General features: G+C 43.6%; 1 protein-coding gene across 1 annotated transcript in view; it reads right to left on the bottom strand.

Annotated features, from left to right (window-relative positions):
• Positions 1-24058, bottom strand: part of KIAA1671 — a 155903-nt gene that overhangs the window by 10834 nt on the left and 121011 nt on the right. The window contains exons 7-9 of the mRNA XM_084648916.1: positions 18511-18629; positions 2940-3195; positions 816-990 (exon numbers count right to left, since the gene is read on the bottom strand). Of these exons, the coding sequence (XP_084505042.1) occupies positions 816-990; positions 2940-3195; positions 18511-18629 (550 nt within the window). The remainder of the gene's footprint in view (positions 1-815; positions 991-2939; positions 3196-18510; positions 18630-24058) is intronic.

Below are 24058 nucleotides of genomic sequence, written 5' to 3'. Positions count from 1 at the left end.
ATCCGGGGATCAAGGTATTTTCTCTTTAGTAGATTTTGAAGTCTTCAAATGTGTCCCTTCATCTCTGCTCACTGAAGCTGAAGAAATCACTGGAAGGCCTCAGAGGCTGACCCCAGTGTATGGGTGAGAGGGTGGAAAGGTGCAGGGGAAGATTTGGACTCTGAAGTGGTGGTGGGTCTCAAAGTGAATGCTCAATAAGGAGCAACTTCAGCCTCTCTCAGGTTCCCGGATCTGCTCTTGAAGCTAAAGCAGACTTGCACTTTGACAGGATTTGAGACTCTCCACGACAGCTGGAATGCCCATTGTTGAGGGGAAAGGACCTGTGTCAGGTCTGTCAGGGTTTGAAGCCCAGGATTTTAGGCACACCCAAGGAAGAAAGGCAGCAAATGAACAGGGGCCAAGGGCAAGAGGCCCTGACCATGGAACAAAAGGGGGGACCCGCTAAACCACAGAACTTTTGGTGGGGAAAGAAAATGTAAAACAACAAACTAAAATAAGGGACTAACATTAATAAAATAATAGGAACAACAAGGAAAAAAACAAGGTAGGTATGCTAAGTTAGTGAACATCTCTAGTCACAGGTGGTTGAGAAGGAACTGGAGTCCACCCCGCACTGTATATCCTCAGGCTGAAGCACAAAGACATGTGGACCTGCACACACTGCTGACAAAAATCTCTGAAGGTGCACACACAACTAAAGCGGAGTACCCACAGGGACATTAGCTCAAAGGAGAGAGAAGATTCTATCGAGGACATAATATATCTCCAACCCCGCAGCACTATGACTAATTATTTCACAGGACTGAGAGGGATACCTGTGGAGTCTTTAAACATCCAAGTGCTGTCTGTCTCCTGCATCGCAGAGAGTTTGTTTTCAGATTCTATCTGTCTGCTTCTCCTGAGCGAATGGGAGCTAGGTGGCCGGTGGCGAATCCTTTTGCTGAGTTGCACACGGGTTTTCAGGACACTGGAATCCAGTATAGAAGTTTGCTTTTAAAGAGAAAAAGGTTACCCTCAAATGTGGCAATTTCAATTAGTCTGAAAATAGAGCAGTTCATTCCATAACTACTTCAGGTCTTATTTTTAAGCATAACCATATTTCAGCTTAATTAGGACTACTTTTGTTTTAATTATTATCACTGTTATTTTAAACTCCAATTAAAATCGAATTTACTCAGAGTGCTAAGATGCTGTACAATAACCGATATGGAACTACAGTGGTTTCCCATTTGGACAGTTCCCTGAACTCTGCTTGGTTCTGGATGTCTGATCTGTATAGAAACTGCAGAGTTATTTTTCAATAACCAAACTATGATAATCTGTGTGCTCTTACTAGGTAACAATGGCCATCAGCCAATCAGAAGGCAGGGATTTGCAAAACCGTAAAGTGATTATGCAACTCTCTCTCTCCCTCTGCTACATTTTCCCAGCTCTGATCGGTCCCCATCCTCAGAAATGTCAAGCTGTTTGCCAGCAACAAAAAGACTGAAAGTTAAATACCATGGCCTTTGGTAAAAAGGAGATAATCAGTTATTTAAAACAATGCCATCTCCATACACAAAGGAAAACTGAATGGATTACAGTAGAGCAAAGGCCACCGCAGTTGTATTTAGTGATATAATTCATTGCTGATTATGACTGAGTCTTTTCCCAGAGGCCCTGGGCCCTCCATCCTCCCCTGTGAAAACTTCTATTTTAAAATAAATATTTTAAAAGTTCTCAGTTCAGAAACTAGCCATTCACACAAACAGCACAGGGGCCTTCTAGACTTCAACAGTTCTGCTTGAAGTCATCACTGTTTTGAAATGGCACTTGCAGCTGCTGGGAGGATGGGATCTATGGTCCTATAGCAGAGCCCAATGCAAGCTACCCTACACCCAGAACCCCCTGGCAGTAAGGTGTGAAACCGCTGTGCTGCACTGCCCAGGATGTGGACAATTATCCTTAGTTACGGGAAGAGAAAGTGTTAACCTCCTTCAGACAGTCTTCAGTGCAGTCTGCCGTTGAGCTATACTACTGCTATTTAGGACAGCCACACTAATACGTGAATTCTGCCAACACTCTACATTCCACCTTCCCCAGAGCTGTACTACAAAACAAGGTGTGTGTGTGTGTGTGTGTGTGTGTGTGTGTGTGTGTGTGTGTGTGTGTGTGTGTGTGTGTGTGTGTGTGTGTGTGTGTGTGTGGAGAGAAAGTAACAATTCATAGGAAGCTTTCTACAGTATCTGCCACTAGCTGAGATATAATAAAAGATGAGTAACTCTTATTCAAGATAAATTCTTAATTCACAGAGACTGTACCTGAAAGGAGAAATCCACATTGTCTCTAGGTATGCTCTCGTATAGCACTAAAGCAGAGTACAGTCTGCATGACTAGGCACTATATTACCAACATTCCTGTGTAATTCAGGATTCTCAATTTCTCAAAAGATCCTCTTTAAACTAAAATCATTTTAGGAATATGATTTTTAAAAGACTGCAGAAAGATGGTCCCATTGTCAATTAGAAAAGTAGTATTCAAATCCAATATCTGTAGCTTAATCTGCATTTCTCACAGCATGGTGAGCACTAGCAATTTGTATCACTTAACTATGTTGTCTCAGAAATGTATGGTTTCCATTTCCTAGAGCCATTAAACTCTTTTACACAGCACGTCTCCTAGGAGCAGACTGAAAAATGACCAACTGAAGTGCAAACCATTGTCCCTTTGGACTCCTAATAGAATTCACACAGACTTAATAGGAAGGGCAGTCACAAGAACTTTCATTGCAATTTATCTTGAACTTTTCACACAAGAAGTCAATAAAGAAGCCTTAATGGATAAAGAAGCATAGCACAAGGTTGAACATAAAGTTGGGAGAAGACATGGCATAGCATTTTGCTAACAATATAGGTAACGTACTTAAAAATGAACAACTCTTTCCCTTTATGGAGACTTACATCAATGAAGGAGAAGTCAATGGTTTTCTCCTCAGGGTAGGTATCTGCTGGAAGGGGTCCCTCAATACCATCAGTTGAATCCATATCAGTGCTGGAACGGTCCAAACTTGTGCTCCTTTGGTCTTTTAAGGAATGGTGCTGATCGATCATGGAGGCAGGTTCCGTTTGAGAAGAGAGAGAAGACAGCCGGCTATTTGGTGGCTGCTTCCTTGTTGAAACAACATTGCTTTCTGAGGAAGGAGACTCAGGCACAAAGCTGCAACACAAGAGAATGAACTCTGAGGCAGAAGGATACATGAGTGAACATATGTGCAAGTATATTTTATACCATGCATACTCAGAATGCAATCATGCTGTATCGCGTGTTCAGGAACATGTATGCAGCCATCCATGAGAGGGACAGACTATATAGTCCTAGAACTAGTGTGCGGCTTGAGTCATAGGGATAATGGATTGAGGCTGAAGTGAGGAGGCCTCTTCCATAAGCCCCAGAGCAACTACTGTGACCACAACTGCAGCTGCAAATTTGTACCAGTCCCCAGGGCGGAGGAGGAGAATGGCAGACGGATCCATAAACCACAGATCCATCGGCCCTGATCCCACCTCAGCCCCACAACTCCCTGGAGTGCTGCACTGTAATCAAAATTTGCAAAGCTTCACAGTAAACAGTAGTTGTGGACCTCCAAATCCAGCCATGCTTTCTGCAAAGGAGCAGCACCAGTCCAGGTCTTTGCACTGCCACAGATGACAGACAGGATGTGGCCCTTCATCATTCAGAGTGAAAGCTGAAACCACATCTAGAGGCAAGAAATGTATCATTTGGAGACACTACAGGCCAGCAGAGAGGGGTGAATCATTTTCACTGTAATAACTTTTTCACCACCAATGGCTTCACTTAGGATTCACTTACACCAGGGGTACCCAGAGGTGTTCCAGGGGGCACATCAACTCATCTACATGTTTGCTTAGTTTTTCAGCCTACATAAAAAGCATGAGCAAAGTCAGTACAAACTAAGAAAGTAAGCAATTTTTCAGTGATAGGGCGCTGTGACACTTTTATATTTGTATGTCTGATTTTGTAAGCAAGTAGCTTTTAAGTGAGGTGAAACTTGGGGTATGCAACGACAATCTGACTCCTGAAAGGGGTATACTAGTCTAGAAAGGTTGAGAATCACTAGTCTATGCACAAAAATGTGCGTTAACTTAAAATAGCAGTAAAGACACAACAACTTTAACTTGGGTTCAATCCCAGGCTGCCCTGTTACACTTGAGCTGCTAATCAGAGTTACAAGGCAAGTTGCCATGTCTTGTCTGCTATTTTAACCTGAGCCAGTTTATGGAGGTAGGCTACTCCCAGTTAAGAACACTTTTTTTTTTTTTTTTGGTGCTGTGTAGGCCTATCCTCTAAATCAGTGGTTCTCAAACTTTTTTTTTCTGCAGACCACTTGAAAATTGCTGAGGGTCTCAGCAGACCACTTAATCATCATTCCAAATGTTGTTTGTACCATTAACTAACTACTGTAAAATGTTTTGGATAAAAGCGCTATTGCAATGGATGTGCCCTCTCTTCCTCGCTGCAGCAGCCCTCAAGCTGGGAAGAAGGGGGGGTCTCTCCCCCGCCACAGCAGCCACAGAGCTGGGACTGGGAAGGAGGACCGTCTCTCCCCAGCAGCCACAGCCCTGGAGCTGGGGAAAGTCACCTCTTTCTCTGGCCGCCGCAGCCCTGCACATCCCAAATTCCCCCCACCCCCTCTTCTCACCCCACTGCCCCCTCCCACCTACCCTCTATTTCCCCCAAGGCCCAAGCTGCTTAAGTCACTGGCCTGATCAAAGGTCAGCACTTCCATGACACTCCCATGTCAGGGCAGGTGGGAAGATGCTATCCTGTGATTGGGAGGCATTAAGCTTAAACAGCATGATGATTTATATTTTGTCTTTCCTATCTGCAATTATATTTGTTACTTAAGGTTCGATCTAGTCAGAGAAATACTGAAGGGTTGATCCCTCGATTGGCACACATCAAGAGTTTAAACACTCAAGAAAATGAAACCAAAATTGGCCTGATGAACCATAGTTCTTGTGGTGAAACAGAGGGGATCACTAGATTAAATAAATCCTAAACTATTGTGGAATTTAGCAGTCGTAAGAAACAATTTGAACTACACCTGGGAGTAGCAGATAAGCAGGGCAGGGCACAGCATGCCAGTGTTAAATATACTTATCACAGTGCGCCCCACTCAAGATATGTGCTGACATATTCTGCGCTAGCTCAAGATTCTGGGTTCTTTTAAAGATTAGCCCCTAAATACAGCACACAAACAACTAGCCTCAAGATTAAAAAGGTGTGGATCACTAATGTAAGGTCTGTGCCAGAGAGGAAGGGCCACAGACATCAAGGAGTACTGCAGAAAGGGATCTGGGGGTCATAGTGGACCACAAGCTAAATATGAATCAACAGTGTAACACTGTTGCAAAAAAAGCAAACATAATTCTGGGATGTATTAGCAGGAGTGTTGTAAACAAGACACAAGAAGTAATTCTTCTGCTCTACTCTGCAGTGATTAAGCCTCAGTTGGAGTATTGTGTCCAGTTCTGGGCATCACATTTCAGGAAAGATGTGGACAAATTGGAGGAAGTCCAGAGAAGTGCAACAAAAATGATTAAAGGTCTAGAGAATGTGACCTACGAGGAAAGATTGAAAAAACTGGGTTTGTTTAATTTGGGGAAGAGAAGACAGAGGGGACATGATAACAGTTTTCAAGTACATAAAAGATTGTAACAAGGAAGAGGAAGAAAAATTGTTCTCCTTAACCTCTGAAGATAGGACAAGAAGCATTGGGCTTAAATTGCAGCAAGGGCAGTTTAGGTTGGACATTAGGAAAAACTTCCTAACTGTCAGGGTGGTTAAGCACTGGAATAAATTGTCAAGGGAGGTTGTGGAATCTCCATCACTGGAGATTTTTAAGAGCAGGTTAAACAAACACCTGTCAGGGATGGTCTAGATCAGGGGTGGGCAAACTTTTTGGCCAGAGGGCCACATCTGGGTGGAGAAATTGTGTGCAGGGCCATGAATGTAGGGCTGGGGCAGGGGGTTGGGGTGGAGGAGGGAGTATGGGGTGTGGGAGGGCGTGCAGTGTGCAGGAAGGGGCTCAGGGCAAGGGATTGGGGTGCAGAAGGGGGCTCAGGGTGGGCAGCTCTGGTGCAGAAGGGGTGCGGCAGGGGGCTCAGGGCAGGAGGCTGGGGTGCGGGGTGAGAGCTCCGGCCTGGCACTACTTACCTCAAGCGGCTCTAGGGTGGCAGCAGCACACAGCGGGGGCTAATGCCCTGGCCCCGTGCCACTCCTGGAAGTGGCCAGCATGTCTGGAAGTCGCTCCTGGGGGTGGGGTGGGGTAGTCGGCTCCACTGCATGCTGCCCTCATCTGTGGAGTCCACACCCAAAGCTCCCGTTGGCTGCGGTTCCCCATTCCTGGCCAATGGGAGCTGGAGGGGGCGATGCCTGTAGACCAGGGCAGCACACGGAGCCCTCTGCCCCCATCCCTGGGGCCGCAGGGACGTGGTGCTGGCTGCTTCCAGGTGTGGCGCAAGGCCAGGGCAGACAGGGAGCCCACTCTAGCCCCACGGGGCTGGCAATGCTGCAGGCCAGATTGAAAGCCAGGATGGGCAGGATCTGCGGGCTGCAGTTTGCCCTCCCCTGGTCTAGATAATACTTAGTCCTACCATGAGTGTAGGGGACTAGAGTAGATGACCTCTTGAGGTCCCTTCCAGTCCTCTGATTCTCTGATTCACTGTGGCAATGTGCTACCATCACATGCTGTGGAATACCATGCTAGTTACAGAGTTTCGATTTACTTTGCTGCCACTGGGTTTTCAAATGGTTTTCACTCCAGTTTAACATTAGAAGCATTTTTCCTCTCCAATTATTCTAATAAAGAAAAATCTCTCCTCTTTACTCTGGAGCCATTTCAGTGAGTCACACACCTTGCTACACCCCAAAGAGCAATTATTTTTTAAAACAAACGATATGAAGTTACTCATGTTGAGCAGCAGATGGCATCAGAACCTAGAATTGGAATAGGAAGGTCTTTAAAGGCAGATCTTTTTAAAAAAGACACTTTAATAAAACAAATACCAAGGTTTTGAAGACCTGTAGGTGATCATTAGCAGCAGTCATTCTGTCCTGGAAAACCTCCCCCCACTCCCACCCCAAACTTAGCTATCAAAGGAATCACTCTACACCAAGACAAAGACTTATACTGGTCAAAAAGAAAAGGAGTACTTGTGGCACCTTAGAGACTAACCAATTTATTTGAGCATGAGCTTTCGTGAGCTACAGCTCACTTGCATCCGATGAAGTGAGCTGTAGCTCACGAAAACTCATGCTCAAATAAATTGGTTAGTCTCTAAGGTGCCACAAGTACTCCTTTTCTTTTTGCGAATACAGACTAACACGGCTGTTACTCTGAAACCTGTCATCATACTGGTCAGTTATCTTGCATAATAACCACTGTGGGACGCAGGGTTGGAGCAGCATTTGATTGGGGGAGGAGAGAAGTGGAATTAAAGCAGTTTCATGGCATGGCAAAGCTGATGTGGTTTTATTTTTATTTTTTTAAATGAAGCACTCATGGCTCAGACTCATTTCTGCTAAGCGTCCTTCATAATTAAATACCTGCTTTTGAGAAGTTTCTAGCTAAGCTATTTTAAGAAACAAAAATCTTAAACTGTGTGCTCATGTGTGTTAAATATAGATATGTGCACATTTTTGAAGAGCAGCTTTGTGTGATTGACAGTGATAACAATCTTGAAAGGAAAACATTCAAGAATGTACAGCTGGGAAAAACAGTTTTAGAAAAGAAACTGAATGTAATCCAATATCAGTAAGCTACAATGGGCATGAATTTGCCTTTTATATCCTGTAACTGAAATCTTTAAGTGGAAATTATTTTGCATCATATGTGGCTATTTATTTGCAGTGTGTAAATAGAGAGAGTAAAAAGAGAGAAAAAATCAAGCAACAGCAAATGTGTTAATTTCCAGATTGGCAGGGCCTGGTAGCACTGCACAGGTAGCGTTTCCAGCAGAGAAGCAGAAGAAACATCCCTTGCTTCCCTCAACAGTGGCCCTGCTCCCAGCCAATTAAGAAGTGGTGCTAATGAGCTCCAGAGGGAACCTTGTCTAGTATTCTTTATTGGGAAAGATGGTTGGTATCTGCAACTTTAAGCCTTCTAGATTCATTCGGAGTGTGAAAGAATGCAGAAATGTGCTAAGAGAATTTGGGACATAGCACCTTTGGTGGAATTTAAGGTGTCACAAGTACTCCTTTTCTTTTTACATTTAAAACTATTTTCTGATTTGTAAGTCTCTGGAAAAGTTCTCCCAGACCACGCCTTTGGACTGAAAGTGATGTAGGTGTGGGCAGCCTTGAAAAGTGAAAATGTTTTGTGTCAACAGTATTAGAAAACACAGTTGCTTTCATTTGATTTAAACTAATTAGTGGCTTCCTCATCACAAATTTTTGAACAGATTCCCTTTTGGAGTTCCTGCACAATTACAACATCATTACATTCTAAACACATCTCTACCCCAATATAACGCTGTCCTTGGGAGCCAAAAAAATCTTACCGCATTATAGGTGAAACCGCGTTATATCGAACTTGCTTTGATCAAAGCTTAGGCTGGAGCACGCAGCCCCCCCACAGAGTGCTGCTTTACCGCGTTATATCCGAATTCGTGTTATATCGGGTCACGTTATATTGGGGTAGAGGTGTACTATGACACAGCTAATCAATACGTAAATGACAAAGATAACCGGAGCATAAGAATATATTATGCAGAGTAGATTTTTTTCTACCCCAACACCACATTAAGTAAAGGAGCCAAATCAGAAATTAAAATATAAGCCACCCCCTCAGTCCAGCCCCTTGAAGTCCCCAGTGCATCTGGTCTACAGTATCATTTAGAATAGATTGCAACTTCTTTGGGCTAAAAACCTGTTATGCTTGCATATTCTGTATATCACACAATTATTAAAATACCATATCAGTGCTCAATACTGTATATGCCTTTCACAAAGATTGTCTGATCTTCTAAAAAGTAAACCCAACACTGTCACACAAAGTGCACCCAAACAAACACAACAGGTACCATACAAATGTAAACAATGAAATACAATATTTTATTTTCATTGTTCATGTAAACGGTCCTAGCAAGGCAGCCCTAAATTGCTGTAAAGAATATGCTGCTTTACTCAGTGCGAGAGATTGTGCAATACCAGAGTCTGGAAGTATAATACAGGGGACATCCTGTTTTAACTTGAATACCTTTGTAATATATTAAAGAGTCAGAGTCAACTCTCTCTATCTCCACACTGCAAATAAATAGTCACATATGATGCAAAATAATTTCCACTTAAAGTTTTCAGTTACAGGATATAAAAGGCAAATTCATGCCCATTGTAGCTTACTGATATTGGATTACATTCAGTTTCTTTTCTAAAACTTTCCAGTAGTCCAAGGAAATGGCTAAAATGTCACCTGCTATAAAATCAGATTATTACAATTCCATTATGTAACTAATATGTCTCTCTCTCATAGAAGAGACTGAATTTGCCTCTCTGAAGACTATGATCATTTTTAAAGAATTACTGCAAAGAAAGATTCGGATAGCTCACTGAAGAACTTGAGAAGGTTTATACAAAAATTTCTCTTTATTTAAAAAGAGAAAATCTGAATAATTGAACCGTCACTACCCACTTTACTGAACTATCTGCTAAACTGCATTACAAATGAGACTCTTGTGCTGGCTCCAGCAGTGCCTAGCTCCACTGGGAGAGGATCTCTAGTTTCTCTCTCAGTGAAAGGTACCCATAAACAATCTGCGATTTCACAATTACTGATTTTGCCTTGGAATTCCCCTCTTGCCTCAGAATTGTGCTTCAGAATCTTCACTGTCATTAAAAAAAATTATGTTCCTAGTCCTTAAATTTGGGGAGATAACCTTGAAACCAGCAACAGAACGTAAATCAATGCAGGGATATCCCCGAGACACTCCTGAAAAGGACTAAAACAATGGCTCTTACAGAGCTGTCTTGTTCATCTGAATCAGGGCCCCATGGGGTATGTCTAGACTGCAATGAAACACCCGCAGCTGGCCTATGTCTGCTGACTTGGGCTGGGGGCGTGGAGGGGCTGGCTATAAAATTGCAGGTCCAAGCCAGAACATAGACACTGTAATTTTCATAGCCCCGCAACCCAAGCTCCACAAGCCTTAGTCAGTTGACATGGGCAAGCTGTGCGTGTTATATTGCAGCATAGACATACCTATGGACTCCATGGGCAGGGATGCAAAACCATGCTCTGCAGTGTCCCTAGCCTCTGTTTGTCAGAAGCTGGGAATAGGTGACGGGATGGATCACTTGATGACTACCTGTTCTGTTCATTCCGTCTGAAGCAACTGGCACTGGTCACTGTTGGAAGACAGGCTACCAATGGTCTGTCTAGCCCAGTGTGGCCACTCTTGTGTTGTTATTCACTGGCCACAAAAATGACCTTTTCCTTGAGATACCAAACATGCCAGCATTACGGACTCAGAATCCACCATGTTGCTGCTGCAGGCATCCAACATTTTATTTTCTGTCTGCCTTTTGCCAGGACCAACCTGAAGCAGCAGCCTCTTACTCTCCAGCTTTCCCAACCAGGAGGGGGGCATCAGATTACCATGCATGCTTCCTGCACAGTTTCTTTAAGCCAGGCGGCTGCAGCAGACAGGATGTGGGGGGAGCCGGAAGTGTAAGCTGTCAAGCTGGTCTGCCTGGAGAATTAGCACTGCAGTTGAGGTCCGGGGAGATGAGCTGTCCAAGAAGTTCCAAGCTGGACCACCTAGACAACATTGTGGTAGCCATGGCCCAGGCTGCCTGGAGAACATACTGGAAACCCCATTCTCAAAAATCATCATTGTTTGAACACGAATGAGTATTTTAAACTGTCTCTCATAGGTGCCAGTATATATTTGAGGTCAGTCCTGGGAATGAAAGATATGATATGCCACTGGGTGAGACTAAGTTAACTGCTGAGGAATTTAGGTTTCTTGCAGCAGAATTTGGTGCCATTGTGCCATGGAATACAGCCCCTGCCCTGGCCATAATTCCGCACCCCAAATAACTATAACTGCTTTCTACAGTTAAATGATTGATATACAATGCAACTACTCAGGTAGCTTATCACCATGCTTTTGTACAACACCTGTTCTTAAACCCTCAAGTCTTAAAAACTTACTCAACCATAAAAAGTAAACAAGCCTGCAACAAAACACCCAGCAAGTTACTGAACTACATGTCCCATAACACCTTAAGGCTAGGTTAGGAGTCACATTTAAAAACCCCACCCCTCAGACAGAGACCTTCTAACTATGAGGAGGAAACTGGGTAAGCCTTCTAGCACCATTCTTCATCCCGTTCCATGAACAAATACAACATTTACATACAACCCAATAAAATCTGATGCCATTTAACAAGCACTCCGTAGTTCTCCACCCCTCAGTCTCACAATGGCTATGTTTTAAGCATCTTTTTCTCCTCGGGAATAACTTTTTACACTCAGTGCTCCTCGCAGCAGCACTGGGTATCCAAGCACAGAAGGAGGTGCAGCACAGAGGCACCAGGGTGGGGGATGCACACAGATGGCCTTTGCTCTTTGTGTTTCCCATCCCCTGGGCCACTCCGGAGGCCAGTCTCCAGCGTACACTGGAGCAGCTTTGGAGGTTGCTTTGGTTTACACCACCTTGCCCACAGCCATCAAAGGGCTACTTTGCAGCTCAGGATTGCTGGAGTGCAGAGCTCTCAGGCCAATCTTCCTGCTCCCAGCAGCATTGTCTGCCCCTGCACCACACAATTCCCCCTGGACATTCTTTCCCTATCTGCCGAAGGAGCTGTCTAAAAGAGGCATAGCAGGGCAGGGATCTGGCCAAGAAATAAATAAAGCCATTCAATCCCAAACAGAGAAGAGCAAGTTAGCTCAATATGTTTTTTCAACACGAAGTAAGGTGTAAAGTTAGGGTTTATACAAATACAGCCTGAACATTTGGAAGTGCATGCAAAGTACATTCAAAATAAAACACAACCAAGAAAAATTGACAGAACAAGCCCCAAGAGAGCAGGTCTCAATCAGGAACACAGACAATATGGAATTAAACATGCAAAGATGGCTGTAAACAGGCCAAGGCCCAAATCAGCTAGTTGAGCGTGGTTTGAGAGAAAACAGTGAACAATGTGAGGCAAGCTAATGGTTTAAAGCTGAAACATATTCCCCTTGAGAGCAGAGAAGGTTCATATTTAAGATACACAAGCTTTTTTATTAAGTGTGAAGCAGATTGCCACCACAAGACTAGGAAACCTCATTTCTTTATTACATATGTATGGTTAGAGTATTTTTAACTCTCAGGCTCCATAGTACTGAACGTTTCTATTAAAAGATAAACAGCAAAAGTTTCCACCATTCCCTCCCCACCACATACCTCCCCTCTAGCTCCACTACATACTAAGAAGATCTAAATCATGAACAGAATATACAGGTAGCTTTATGTCTTCTATGCAAATCCAGTAATTGAAAAATCAACTCCTCCATTTACCTGCTGAGTCCTGAGTTCGGGCATTCGGGCATTCCTCAGCATTCCCCCTGCAATGAATGATGGAATCACCCTACAGGAGAGCAGGGAGGGCAGCCAAGTGCCTAGGATCTTATCAAGGCATTTCCTGCTCTCCTTTAGGGGTGATCTCAACATTTGCTGCAGAGAAAAAACACCCCAGCATTCAAGGCTTTACGATTCAATGCCCAAATAAATTAGCATTTTTAAGGTGGCCTCCTTTTCTATCATGGGTTAACCACAGCCACAATCCAGCTTTGAAATAAATGTTCAAATGGTCTTGCTTTTGAATTTGAAAGGAAGACGCCTTTGTTGTTGGAAACTGATTTCACAGAGAAGGCAGCTGCAAAATACTTAATTAAAGTTTAACTTACTGGAGAGATTTAGATGTTGGCATATCATTTTGTCAGCCCATCAGGCCTTCTCAACCATAAAACTACCCAGCCTTAGCAAGCATAAAATATTTATATTGCACCATCTCCCAGATGCAAAACATATTCTGAACACAAGTGACGTTAGAACTGCAGTAAGACTCAGAGTTAAAGCTGTCATTTCTACATTGTGTTTAGCATTTAAGATATTGCACAAAAACTGACAGACTGATCTGAGACCACGACAATACCTAAACACAAATAGGGGAGTGAGCAAGCTTACAATTTTCACTCCATGGAGTCCTGGCTTTAAATGGTATTAAAAATGAAAAGTTGACTTTGATAACTCACCCACTTTGCTGCTGGGCACCTCAGTTATAACCATACTATGGTACTTAAATTCAAGACAAGCCAAGGTTGGGTACACCTTAATACAGCATAACACCACCACTTGGACTGGAACAGAGTGCTTGAAAGCATCAATTAATGGACACACTGCATTTACCACTGTAGAGTGTTTGGGATTTAAAGGGCTGTTATAAGCTATCACCACCTTATTCTGCAGAATGTTTATTTAGATATCATTAATTGGTATGGATAGACACCAGTATTTATATCAAAGAAGGCAAGTAAAACAGCTACTATGCAAATGCCTTGTGTTAGAGTAATTTGAATCGTCTTGTTAAATTAGGTCAACCATATTTCCCTATGCTGACTACGGGACACCTGGTAAAATTACTCATATTCAAGCAAGTCCAACAGCAACTAATCAGAACAATGCCGGACAAACATGCAAATTAACATCGAGTTGACTGAGCCCCCATTAAAAAGAAATACTGTGTAGTTGGATTCTTTTAATTTACCTTCTTATCTTTAAGGCTGTAGGGTTCACATGGGGAGAGGTGACACACACTCCTGTACCCCTCTCTCACCTGGGCGGGCGGTGGGGGAACGGGACCGACTGACCCAACCCTCCCTGCCCAGCACTCTCTGCCCTCCATGCCTGGCTGGGCCCCTGGGACGGACCCGCCTCTCCTGGTACCTGGCACTGTGTCTTCCCGAGGCAACACAGGGGGCACACAGGGTCACATGTACCCCTCCCCAGATTTCTGCCAGGGTTCACACCAGAATGCGGCCAACAGCAACCTTTTGGCGCTGTGCGGGAGGGATGGGATGGGAGCTGCTTCCAGCCATGGGCGGCGGAGGGGGAAGGGGAGGGATGACTTATCCTGTGTCTTTGCAGAGCTCATCTCTTCCCTCCCTCCCCCCCGCCACTCCCCTGTGGCTGGAAGCAGCTTGTCCCTTCAGGCTGCTGCAGGCCACTGACATAACCCAGCGGCCTCCTGTGCCCCAGCTGCAGCACGGACAGGAAGGGGTTAAGCCCTTAGGATGCACTGTGCACCAGACCCAGGGAACCTGACTGCCGGGGCTTCAGCAAACCCCACCACAGTGGCTGAGCAGGTGAGGGTGCCTAGAGGACGGAGCAGCCCCGAGCTCCCTGAGGCAGGACCTAGGGCAGGGGGCTGGAGGGTGAAGAGGGAGCTAAGCTCATGCCCGGCGGGGCTGCTGTGGAGCCTGCAGGGTCAGGACGCAAACAGGCTGGAACTTGCTTCCCCCGCTTCCTTCCCCCGCCACTCCAGAGTTTAGCTGAGGGGTGAAGAGGCTGCCCCATGCCAGCGTCGTGCGGGGCTTTGGCACATCCAGGGCTCGGCTCCTCCTGGCCAGCGCCCCACAGTCTTGGACTTTCTCAGGGTGCTGGCCCAGCCGGAGGGGGAAGGAAGGAGCTGCCAGCCAGGCTGTTGGTGAGCTGAGCACTCTGACCAGGGGCTTGCTCTCTGCACAGTGCTAGGAGTGGGACGCGGCCCGCTGGGGGGGAGGGGATGAAGGGGCAAAGCAGGGAGAGGACAGTAGCAAGGGGAGCATGTAAAGGGTTGAGGGGTGGGCAGCAGAGACGACACATAACTGGCTGCTGCCTCCCTGCACTCACCAGCCACCGCAACTCGCAAAGCCCAGCCCAGTGCCAGCCAGGAATGGGACTTGGGGGATGGGGTCCTGCTGGCTAAGAAACAGCACACAGCAGGGGCTGTGCTGATGGACCAGCAGGGCGAGTGGCCGGCCCTGCATGCTGCAGCTTTGCCCTGCCACCAGCCTTGCACACCCACCCCCATCATCGGCCACTGGACCCTCCCCACTCACCGCTGTTGAGCGGGCAGCTGGCGAGCAGGGATGCAGCCAGCAGCCAGTACTGATGTGGGGGAGACAGAAAATACAGGACAATTTGCCTGTTTTTAAGAAAAAGTCAGGACACCTGTAGGAGAGCTTAAATATGAGACTGTCCCTTTTAAAACGGGATGTCTGGTCACCCTATGTTAAATGGTCACTATCTAAATAAATGTGTTTTGCTAAAACCAATTGCAAGATAATACACCTGGAACCAAGAATGCAGGTTATACCTAAAAGATGAGACTTTATTTTGCAAAGCAGTGACTCAGAGAAGGACTTAGGGTCATCACAGATCATTGCCACAGCACAGTGCAATACCACGGCAAAAGGGTTAACGTGAACCTCGGCGGTATCAAAAGGACAATATCAAATGCATGTAGCAAAGTGATCTTGCCTCTGTACATAGCATTACTAAGAACACTTCTAGAATACTGTGTCCAGTTCAAGAAGGATGTGGAAATGCTGGAGAGTTAAAAGGAGGACCACAGACAAAATCCAGGGACTGGAAAGCAATCCTTATGTGAGCTCAATTTATTCAGTTTATTGACGAGGTAACAACCGCTGTGTATAAGTACTTAAACATGGATAAGATATCTGGTAGTGGCAGGGCTTTTCAATCTTGCTGACAAGACATAACAAGGTACAATGCCTGGAAGTTAAATTCAACCTCAAAATAAGATGCAATTTCCTAACAGTGAGGGTAATTAAACATGAGTCCAACTGACCAGTGGACTCACTATCGCTTGGAGTCTGTAAAGTGAAATTAGATGTCTTTCTAAAAACCTATGTTTTAATCCAGCATCTGGGAGATTTTCTACAGCTTTTGTGTGTGTGGGCTCAGACTGAGCAGTTGTGGCAGTTCCCTCTGGCCTTGGAACCTGTGAATCCCCCTGTTCATTCTCTTCTTTCATGGGCCGGGGGGGGGGGGAACAGGAGTGCATACACTGCCCACAATATGCTCATACCACTTGAAGCTCTGCCTTAAGACAAAGATAATCAGATATCATGCATCAGGTCTTTAGCCCATTGCCTTCCAAGTCAGAAAGATTTCCCCCAGCTATCCTCCCAATGCACAATTAGCCATACGTATTTTAGGGTTTGGTTATTTCATTTTCTTCTGAAGCATCAGAGATAGGTCACATATGGAGATGGGGCACCAGATGGGGTAGTCCAGTGCTCTGAGGTAGGACACAGAATCCTCTTTCTTAGATTCTTGCTCCCATGCTCAAGTTCAAACTAATCACCAAATTTCATAGTTTCATAGATTCCAAGGCCAGAAGGGACCACTGGGATAATCTAGTCCGACCTCCTGTATAACACAGGCCAGAGACCTCCCCCAAAATAATTTCTAGAGCAGATCTTCATTTTAAAATGGTCAGTGATGGAAAATCTACCACAATTCTTAGTGAATTGTGCCAATGGTTAATTACTCTCACTGGTATAAAAATTTGCGCCTTATTTCCAGTCTGAATTTGTATAGGTGCAACTTCCAGCCACTGGATTGTGTTACGTCTTTCTCTGCTAGACTAAAGAGCTCATTATTAAACATTTGTTCCCCTTACAGACACTTATAGACTATGATCAAGTCACTCCTTAACCATCTCTTTGTTAAGCTTAATAGATTGAGCTCTTTGAATCTATCACTGTAAGGCAGGTTTTCCAATTCTTTAATCATTCTTGTGGCTCTTCTCTGAACCCTGCCTGATTTATCAACATCCATCTTGAATTGTGGACGCCAGAACTGGACACAATATTCCAGCAGCAGCCATACCAGATTCAAATATAGAAGTAAAATAACTTCTCTACTACTTGAGATTCCCCGGCTTATACATCCCAGATCGCATTCGTTCTTTCGGCCAGAGTCATGTTGGGAGTTCATTTCAACTGATTAGCTTCTGATCTTTTTAAGTATCACTGTTTCCTTGGGTAGAGTCCTCCATCACACAGTATGGCCTATCATATTACATTTACATTTAGCCATATTAAAACCAATATTGTTTGCTTGTGCCCAGTTTACCAAGTGATCCAGTTTGCTCTGAAGCAGTGATCTGTCCTCTTCAGTATTTATCACTCCCCCAGTTTGTGTATCATCTTTGCAGGTGGGAAGGAATTTGCCTGCTGGTCAAACTGGAGGTGTTACACCTCTCTCTGCAGCAGAGGCATGGACTACCTGCTAGGAATATCTGGACATATCTCATTAATCAATTCCCTGCCACTGCAGGGCCCATGGGCATTGGTGGCACCTCAACCTTTCCTGTCCTCTGTGTGTGGCACACAACAGTTTGGTCTCCTGAGGACCGAAATGTTTGTAACTGGGCTCAGTATAGGCATATCTGGGCAAAGTTTAATGGCCTGTGACATATAGGAGGTCAGACTATAGGATAATGATTTCCCTTCTGGCCTTAAACACTATGAAATCTATGGATATATTTCATGGTACACGAAACCTCCCCAAAATCTGTGACAGAAGTACGAGCACCACACAACTAGGTCATCACTCATCTAATTTGCAACACTGAAGTCTGGTTTTGGTCTGAAAAGCAAGTACATAAAAATGGCACTATATTGTTCAACAGACCCGCTCCCTACATGAATTCAATCTTAACAGCCTGATCTACTAAATGAGGCCATATTTTTACTGCTTTTTCCTTCTGCAGTCACCAAAGAGTGTAAACTAGATTCTATTCTGGCTCATACTTGAACAGAATTGTTAATGGAGTTCCAGTGGCGGGATCTTTACTATTCATTAATTATATAACTGGTGATCCTGCATGAGCAGAAGGAACACAGCTCAAATTTCTGACCCCAGCTGTGATAGTTTTTAAAAAGAGGTTTTCCCACTTATAAACCAAGCACATTTGATAGATATGTCATTCAGACACAAACATGGAACTTCATAATGTTATTTTTACAGTGACTGTTCACATTTTAAGGAAAAAAAGTAATTGGATTTCTCAAAATCTCTCAGGAAATATCTACACTGGAGCTACAAAGTGTAATTTCCAGCTCAAGTAGATATTCCCATGCTAGCTCAATCACTTGTAAAAGCAGAAGCATATCTGCAGTGGCATGAACAGCAGGATGGACCAGCCACCAAGTACGATCCCATGTGAGACCATGGGTAGGCACTCAGATGGTTAGTCTTTCCTACTGTGGCTATACTTTTATTTTTAGTGTGCCATCTCAATCAGAGCTAGCACAGGTATGGCTACTTGAGGCATATCCTCAAACAATCTACTGCATTGCAAGCTAGAGAAAACACATCAAAAAGGAAAATACAACATGCAATACCCAGCCAAACCACTGGGGACAACACAGTCAGCCTTCCTCAGTCCTACCTGTCCCCACTGTGGCGCTGCTCACTCCAGGTACCATATTGACTGTCAGCCTCTTGCACAAGTGTGTCTGTATCCTTGGCCTCTGGGGGTTGTCTGGCAAAGCACTGCCTCAGTTGATCCTGCAACACAATATAATAGAAGTTTAACATGATTCCTTTAACAGTTTGGTTAAACAATTTACTGAGTTAATTTATGGCAATAGCTTTCAAATCCATAAGTCTAAAGCTGAACAAGAGTGAACTTATGCACAGAAACACAGTTTAACTAGTAAAATGTCTTCAATCTATAAACACACAAAGGCTAGTAGGGTCTTTATAAAAGAGATGCTTTATTTTCATGGGCAAATCATTAGGGCCTGAAGCAGGAAATGATTATTTTGTTTCATTAACTTAAAGATAGATGGCTACAGTTAATCCCTCTTCTATTCAACAGTAGTTACCAAGTAATTTTTGGAGGGCATCATGTAAACACACATAACTCTACCGAGGGAATAACAGAAATTGTGTAGTTTATCCTCACTTCTAGCTTCTTCTATAGGAGTATTTTGGAAGTATGGAAGTATTATGGAAGCTCCTCGAAATAAAATTATCTTGCCAGACAATTGCACATGTTTGGCAAACATTCCTCTCTTGCTCACTACTTCCTCACTTTTGTTTACAATGCTGCAGAATCATTTGATGGAGCTCCATTTGATCCACCTCCTTGTTTGTGCAGTAGCATCATGATTGGGTCAGTAGGAATGCGCATAGCTTAGAAACTGATGTTTGTTAATTAACTGCTGCACAAAGTCAAAGGAGGAAGCAGAAAGCTTGCAGTGCAAGTCCCCAAAAGAACCTATTGTTTTTACAGACTACATTTTTTGGAATATATTCTGAATCCATAGCCTTCGCTCCATATGATCATAACTATTTAAATAGGTTATATTTGGAGCCTAATTTACTTGCCAGTGTTCCTTTTAAACATTGGATTGCTATTTTATTAGCGTTTAACTTTTTTGTTATAAATCCACAAGAACATGTAAAGCTAACAATCCTCTGAGGGAGAGAAAATGAACAGTACACAGCATCACACAGCAGTGAGTTTTCTTCAGCCTTTAGACTCTAGTTCCATATGTCATTAAAAACAAACTGTCATTTTCATTTGAAGTGTCATTTGTAACTATGTGAAACATAGCAATAGAGTCTGATGTAAAATGACATTTCCAAGTGATCCTCAACAAGTCATTTCAACCACTTTTTCTTCTTCTCATTTCTGCACGAACTCACAGTGTCAGAAGTCATTACACACTGACATTTACATCTGCATTGTGACATTATGTCTAACCTCCAAGTGCATTGGAAGAGAATGTCACATGTGGTTAATTCTCAATTGGAAGCCATAAAAGTAGTGAGAATACCGTTTCCTAGTCATGTGTGTCATTTATTGTTCCTACAACATTTGATCACAGAAATTAGAAACAAGAGACTTAGAGACTCATCTTGTTCCTCCCTCTATCAGTGCAGAAAGTGCCCTAAAGCATAGATGAGTGTTTTGTCTTGTTAAAGTGAGGGAGGGGAGCAGGTGCCTTAGGAGGAAAGTGATATGGATGCTCCTTAGAGTGAGAAATTATTCAGCAGCATACCACCAAGTCAGTGAAAGGTGTCGAGTGACAGCTCTGGAGCCCCAAGCTCTATCTAGCCACAGAACTGTGAGCACAGCGAGCAGCAGGAACAGTTTCTTGCCATCGCTTCACTGAGATGACACCAGCTGATGTGGAGGGGCCATCCCTTGGAGTAGAAGGATAATTCAGTCTCCGTGACCATTTAGTACTTGACCTCTCTCAAGGGACTGCCAAAGTTGCCAATCCGCACCTAACACTGAGTGTTCTGGGGGTGGCGGTGGCGTTGTGGACACTTCTCCGGTAGGAGCTGGATTAAGGCCACCTAACTCATTTCACACGGGCCAACCAAAAGCCAGATGATGGTTATGATTGTCAGTTACCAAAAGTCTGTGTAGGATTTGAACCAGCAAGTAGAAGTAAAAGGCTCTCCCTGCCATTATCAATACCCAGACAATTGAATTCTGTCACTTGGACAATTAGCTGCTGAACAAAAAACCAATAAGCATGCAGATTACTTTTTGAGCATGCTAAGCAAATACCAATATAAAAATAGTACAGTGCACTGACAAAAGCAGGGAAAACAGTTTTAAAGGACAAAACTTTTACGAAGATGAATGGCACATTGGTTCACTTCTATAGGAGTTGTAGTGTAGTCAACTGTCCCCGCAGAAAATTTTAAAATGTACTACGTATAAGTAATTAGACAAGAGGGGAAAGGAGTTTTATAACTGTTTGCAGAACAGTCAAGAACACAGTCACCATGAAGAGAAAAGCAGCAGTAGAAATGCAAACCCAACTGTGTGCGCCTTTGGATCACTCTCATTAAAAGAATAATATCCACACGTCTCATGTTTGCATTACAGAAATCAATATAGAACTAGCCAATGGCCGTAATAAAAACTGTAAAAATCAACACATCCCAAGATGCACTTGCGTGTGAGCCATACACTCAGAGCCGTGCACAGAAATTGGTTTGTGCCCTTTTTGTGGCAGAAGATTCTCATGGACATCCTTGGAAGCTGTGCTATATAATGAATGCAATATAACAACAGGCAGGGCTGGCGGCCCCACCCATTATTAAGGTTGCCTGAAAATTCCCTTTATATGGCTCTGTTTTCAGTTGCTTATAACTTTGCCAAACTTTAACCCTTCAGGCTGCAGTTTTTTATGCTGTGTGTGTCTGTCTCAGGAATGTTGTGAAAATAAATTCATCAGTGTTTGAGGAAGCATTCAGATATTCTAGTGCTGAGCCTCATAGTAAAGCCCGTGAGGAAATGAATAATTCTGTGTTCCGAACAGGGTTTGAATAGCGCGCAGTAACTAAGACCTAGGGTCACACATTGAACAATCGAATATTGACTAGCTGCTCATTAAGCAAGCACCGTCCATCCAGTGCACTGAATAAGGCAGGAAAAATAGTATGTGATCATGTAATTAAAGGCTATCATAAAGCACAATGCATGCATACAACAGGGCTGAATTATGGTTGCATGGGCAACCTTAACTCTGGCATTTCCTAACTTCTGAGAGCTTGACTTTGCAACCTTAATAATGTATTTTAACAGTTTGTGCTTGTAGTAAATAATAAATAATAATAATCTCTTATAAAACATTTTTCATCCATAGTTCTCAAAGCGCTTTATAAAAAAGTATAATTATCCCAATTTTTGGATGTGGAAAACTAAGGCACAGGGAGGTGAAGTAACTTGCCCAAGACTATATAAGCTATACAGTATAAACTGAATGTTATTCTGGATACTAAAGGACACCAAAGGATTCTTTTAACATTTGATTGGCTTGCTACAGGTACCCACCTTAAAGTTAGTGTTTTGAGGTACTCTGAATGGTGTTTTATGGAAAGCAGAAGGAGCGTAAAAAAAGTCTTACTGAAAATGAATGTAAGCACTTCTCTGAGTTCCTATAAACATTTGTATAAAACTACCAGATATCCTGGTTATTTTTCAGCTGAAGTCACAACACTGGATTTAGTACATTTAAATATTTGCTTTGTTTTTACATTTCCTCAATTTGCTAGGACTATGTATTTGGTAATGCTGTAAAATAAAAAACCCCAAGGTAATAAAACAATATTTGGGATGGAAAAAGCAGACACATTCATAACTGAAGCTTCCTACTTCATTGCCTCCCATCTCTTTTTCTTGGATGGTAAAAACTAAACTGGGAGGAGTGGTAGATACGCTGGAGGGGAGGGATAGGATACAGAAGGACCTAGACAAATTGGAGGATTGGGCCAAAAGAAATCTGATGAGGTTCAATAAGGATAAGTGCAGGGTCCTGCATTTAGGATGGAAGAATCCAATGCACCGCTACAGACTAGGGACCGAATGGCTAGGCAGCAGTTCTGCGGAAAAGGACCTAGGGGTTACAGTGGACGAGAAGCTGGATATGAGTCAGCAGTGTGCCCTTGTTGCCAAGAAGGCCAATGGCATTTTGGGATGTATAAGTAGGGGCATAGCCAGCAGATCGAGGGACGTGATCGTTCCCCTCTATTCGACATTGGTGAGACCTCATCTGGAGTACTGTGTCCAGTTTTGGGCCCCACACTACAAGAAGGATGTGGAAAAATTGGAAAGCGTCCAGCGGAGGGCAACAAAAATGATTAGGGGTCTAGAACACATGACTTATGAGGAGAGGCTGAGGGAGCTGGGATTGTTTAGCCTGCAGAAGAGAAGAATGAGGGGGGATTTGATAGCTGCTTTCAACTACCTGAAAGGGGGTTCCAAAGAGGATGGCTCTAGACTGTTCTCAATGGTAGCAGATGACAGAACGAGGAGTAATGGTCTCAAGTTGCAGTGGGGGAGGTTTTAGATTGGATATTAGGAAAAACTTTTTCACTAAGAGGGTGGTGAAACACTGGAGTGCGTTACCTAGGGAGGTGGTAGAATCTCCTTCCTTAGAGGTTTTTAAGGTCAGGCTTGACAAAGCTCTGGCTGGGATGATTTAACTGGGAATTGGTCCTGCTTCGAGCAGGGGGTTGGACTAGATGACCTTCAGGGGTCCCTTCCAACCCTGATATTCTATGATTCTAAACAAGCAAACACAAACAAACATTTTCTCCAAGGTGGAGGCGGGAATCAGAATCTTAACCTTAACTGTGCCTATCATTTGTTCAGTCATATGGCAGTCACAACTCCTCATTATTCAGCAAACTGTGCATTTGATAAATACACTAGGCTAGATTCTCTGCTCCAGTTTTGTCCCTTTGCACCACCCGAGCTACATAATGGGGATATAATCTAGGCAGCTGAGAATTCCCCCAGCAGATTTAAGGGTGGAACAGTTTCCCAGTAGTAGTAGTTGCATAACACCAGATATTAGAAGGTGTTTGATAAAAAGTAAATCAGATTAAAGCGTAGCTACAATGGAATGCACTCAAAGGGTAGTAATAGACATAACTGAATAACCTTGGCTTTCTGCATTGTATCTCTCACCTTTCATTTTCAAATAACTGTCTAGTGAAGCTAGCAGGTTGTATTACTAATAGATATGTGACAAATATGAAGGAATCAATCCTCTTTTTTTGGGGGGGGAAGAGAAATGGGTCATATCTGATGTTGCTGATATCCTGAATTTGCAGCAGACAGATGTAAAATCACAGCTATAACATCCTACTCCAAAGTAAAGCACTCTGGTGCCCTCTGTTTCCCAGTGGCACTGAGTCATCCACTGAAGCCAGAAATTATGTATCATGTACAGACATGTTGGCTCCTTCTTGCATTCATTATCCCAAACGACCAACAATCAATCACATTTTCTATCTAGGGTAGTGTTCAGTTTCATGCCATTTGCTTCAGTATATAATCCTTGAGGAGGATACCTGTATGATTTTCTGCCTGTTAGGACTTGTCTATACTGGAAAATTTTACCAGCAAAAGTTCTGCTGGTATATTGCTGCCAACATAGCTACTTTGGCAGAGTGTGTTCACA

This window comes from Lepidochelys olivacea (genome assembly GCF_965140295.1).
Source record: "Lepidochelys olivacea isolate rLepOli2 genome assembly, chromosome: 15".
Lineage (NCBI taxonomy): Eukaryota > Metazoa > Chordata > Testudines > Cheloniidae > Lepidochelys > Lepidochelys olivacea.
This window is presented reverse-complemented; position numbering and strand designations above follow the sequence as displayed.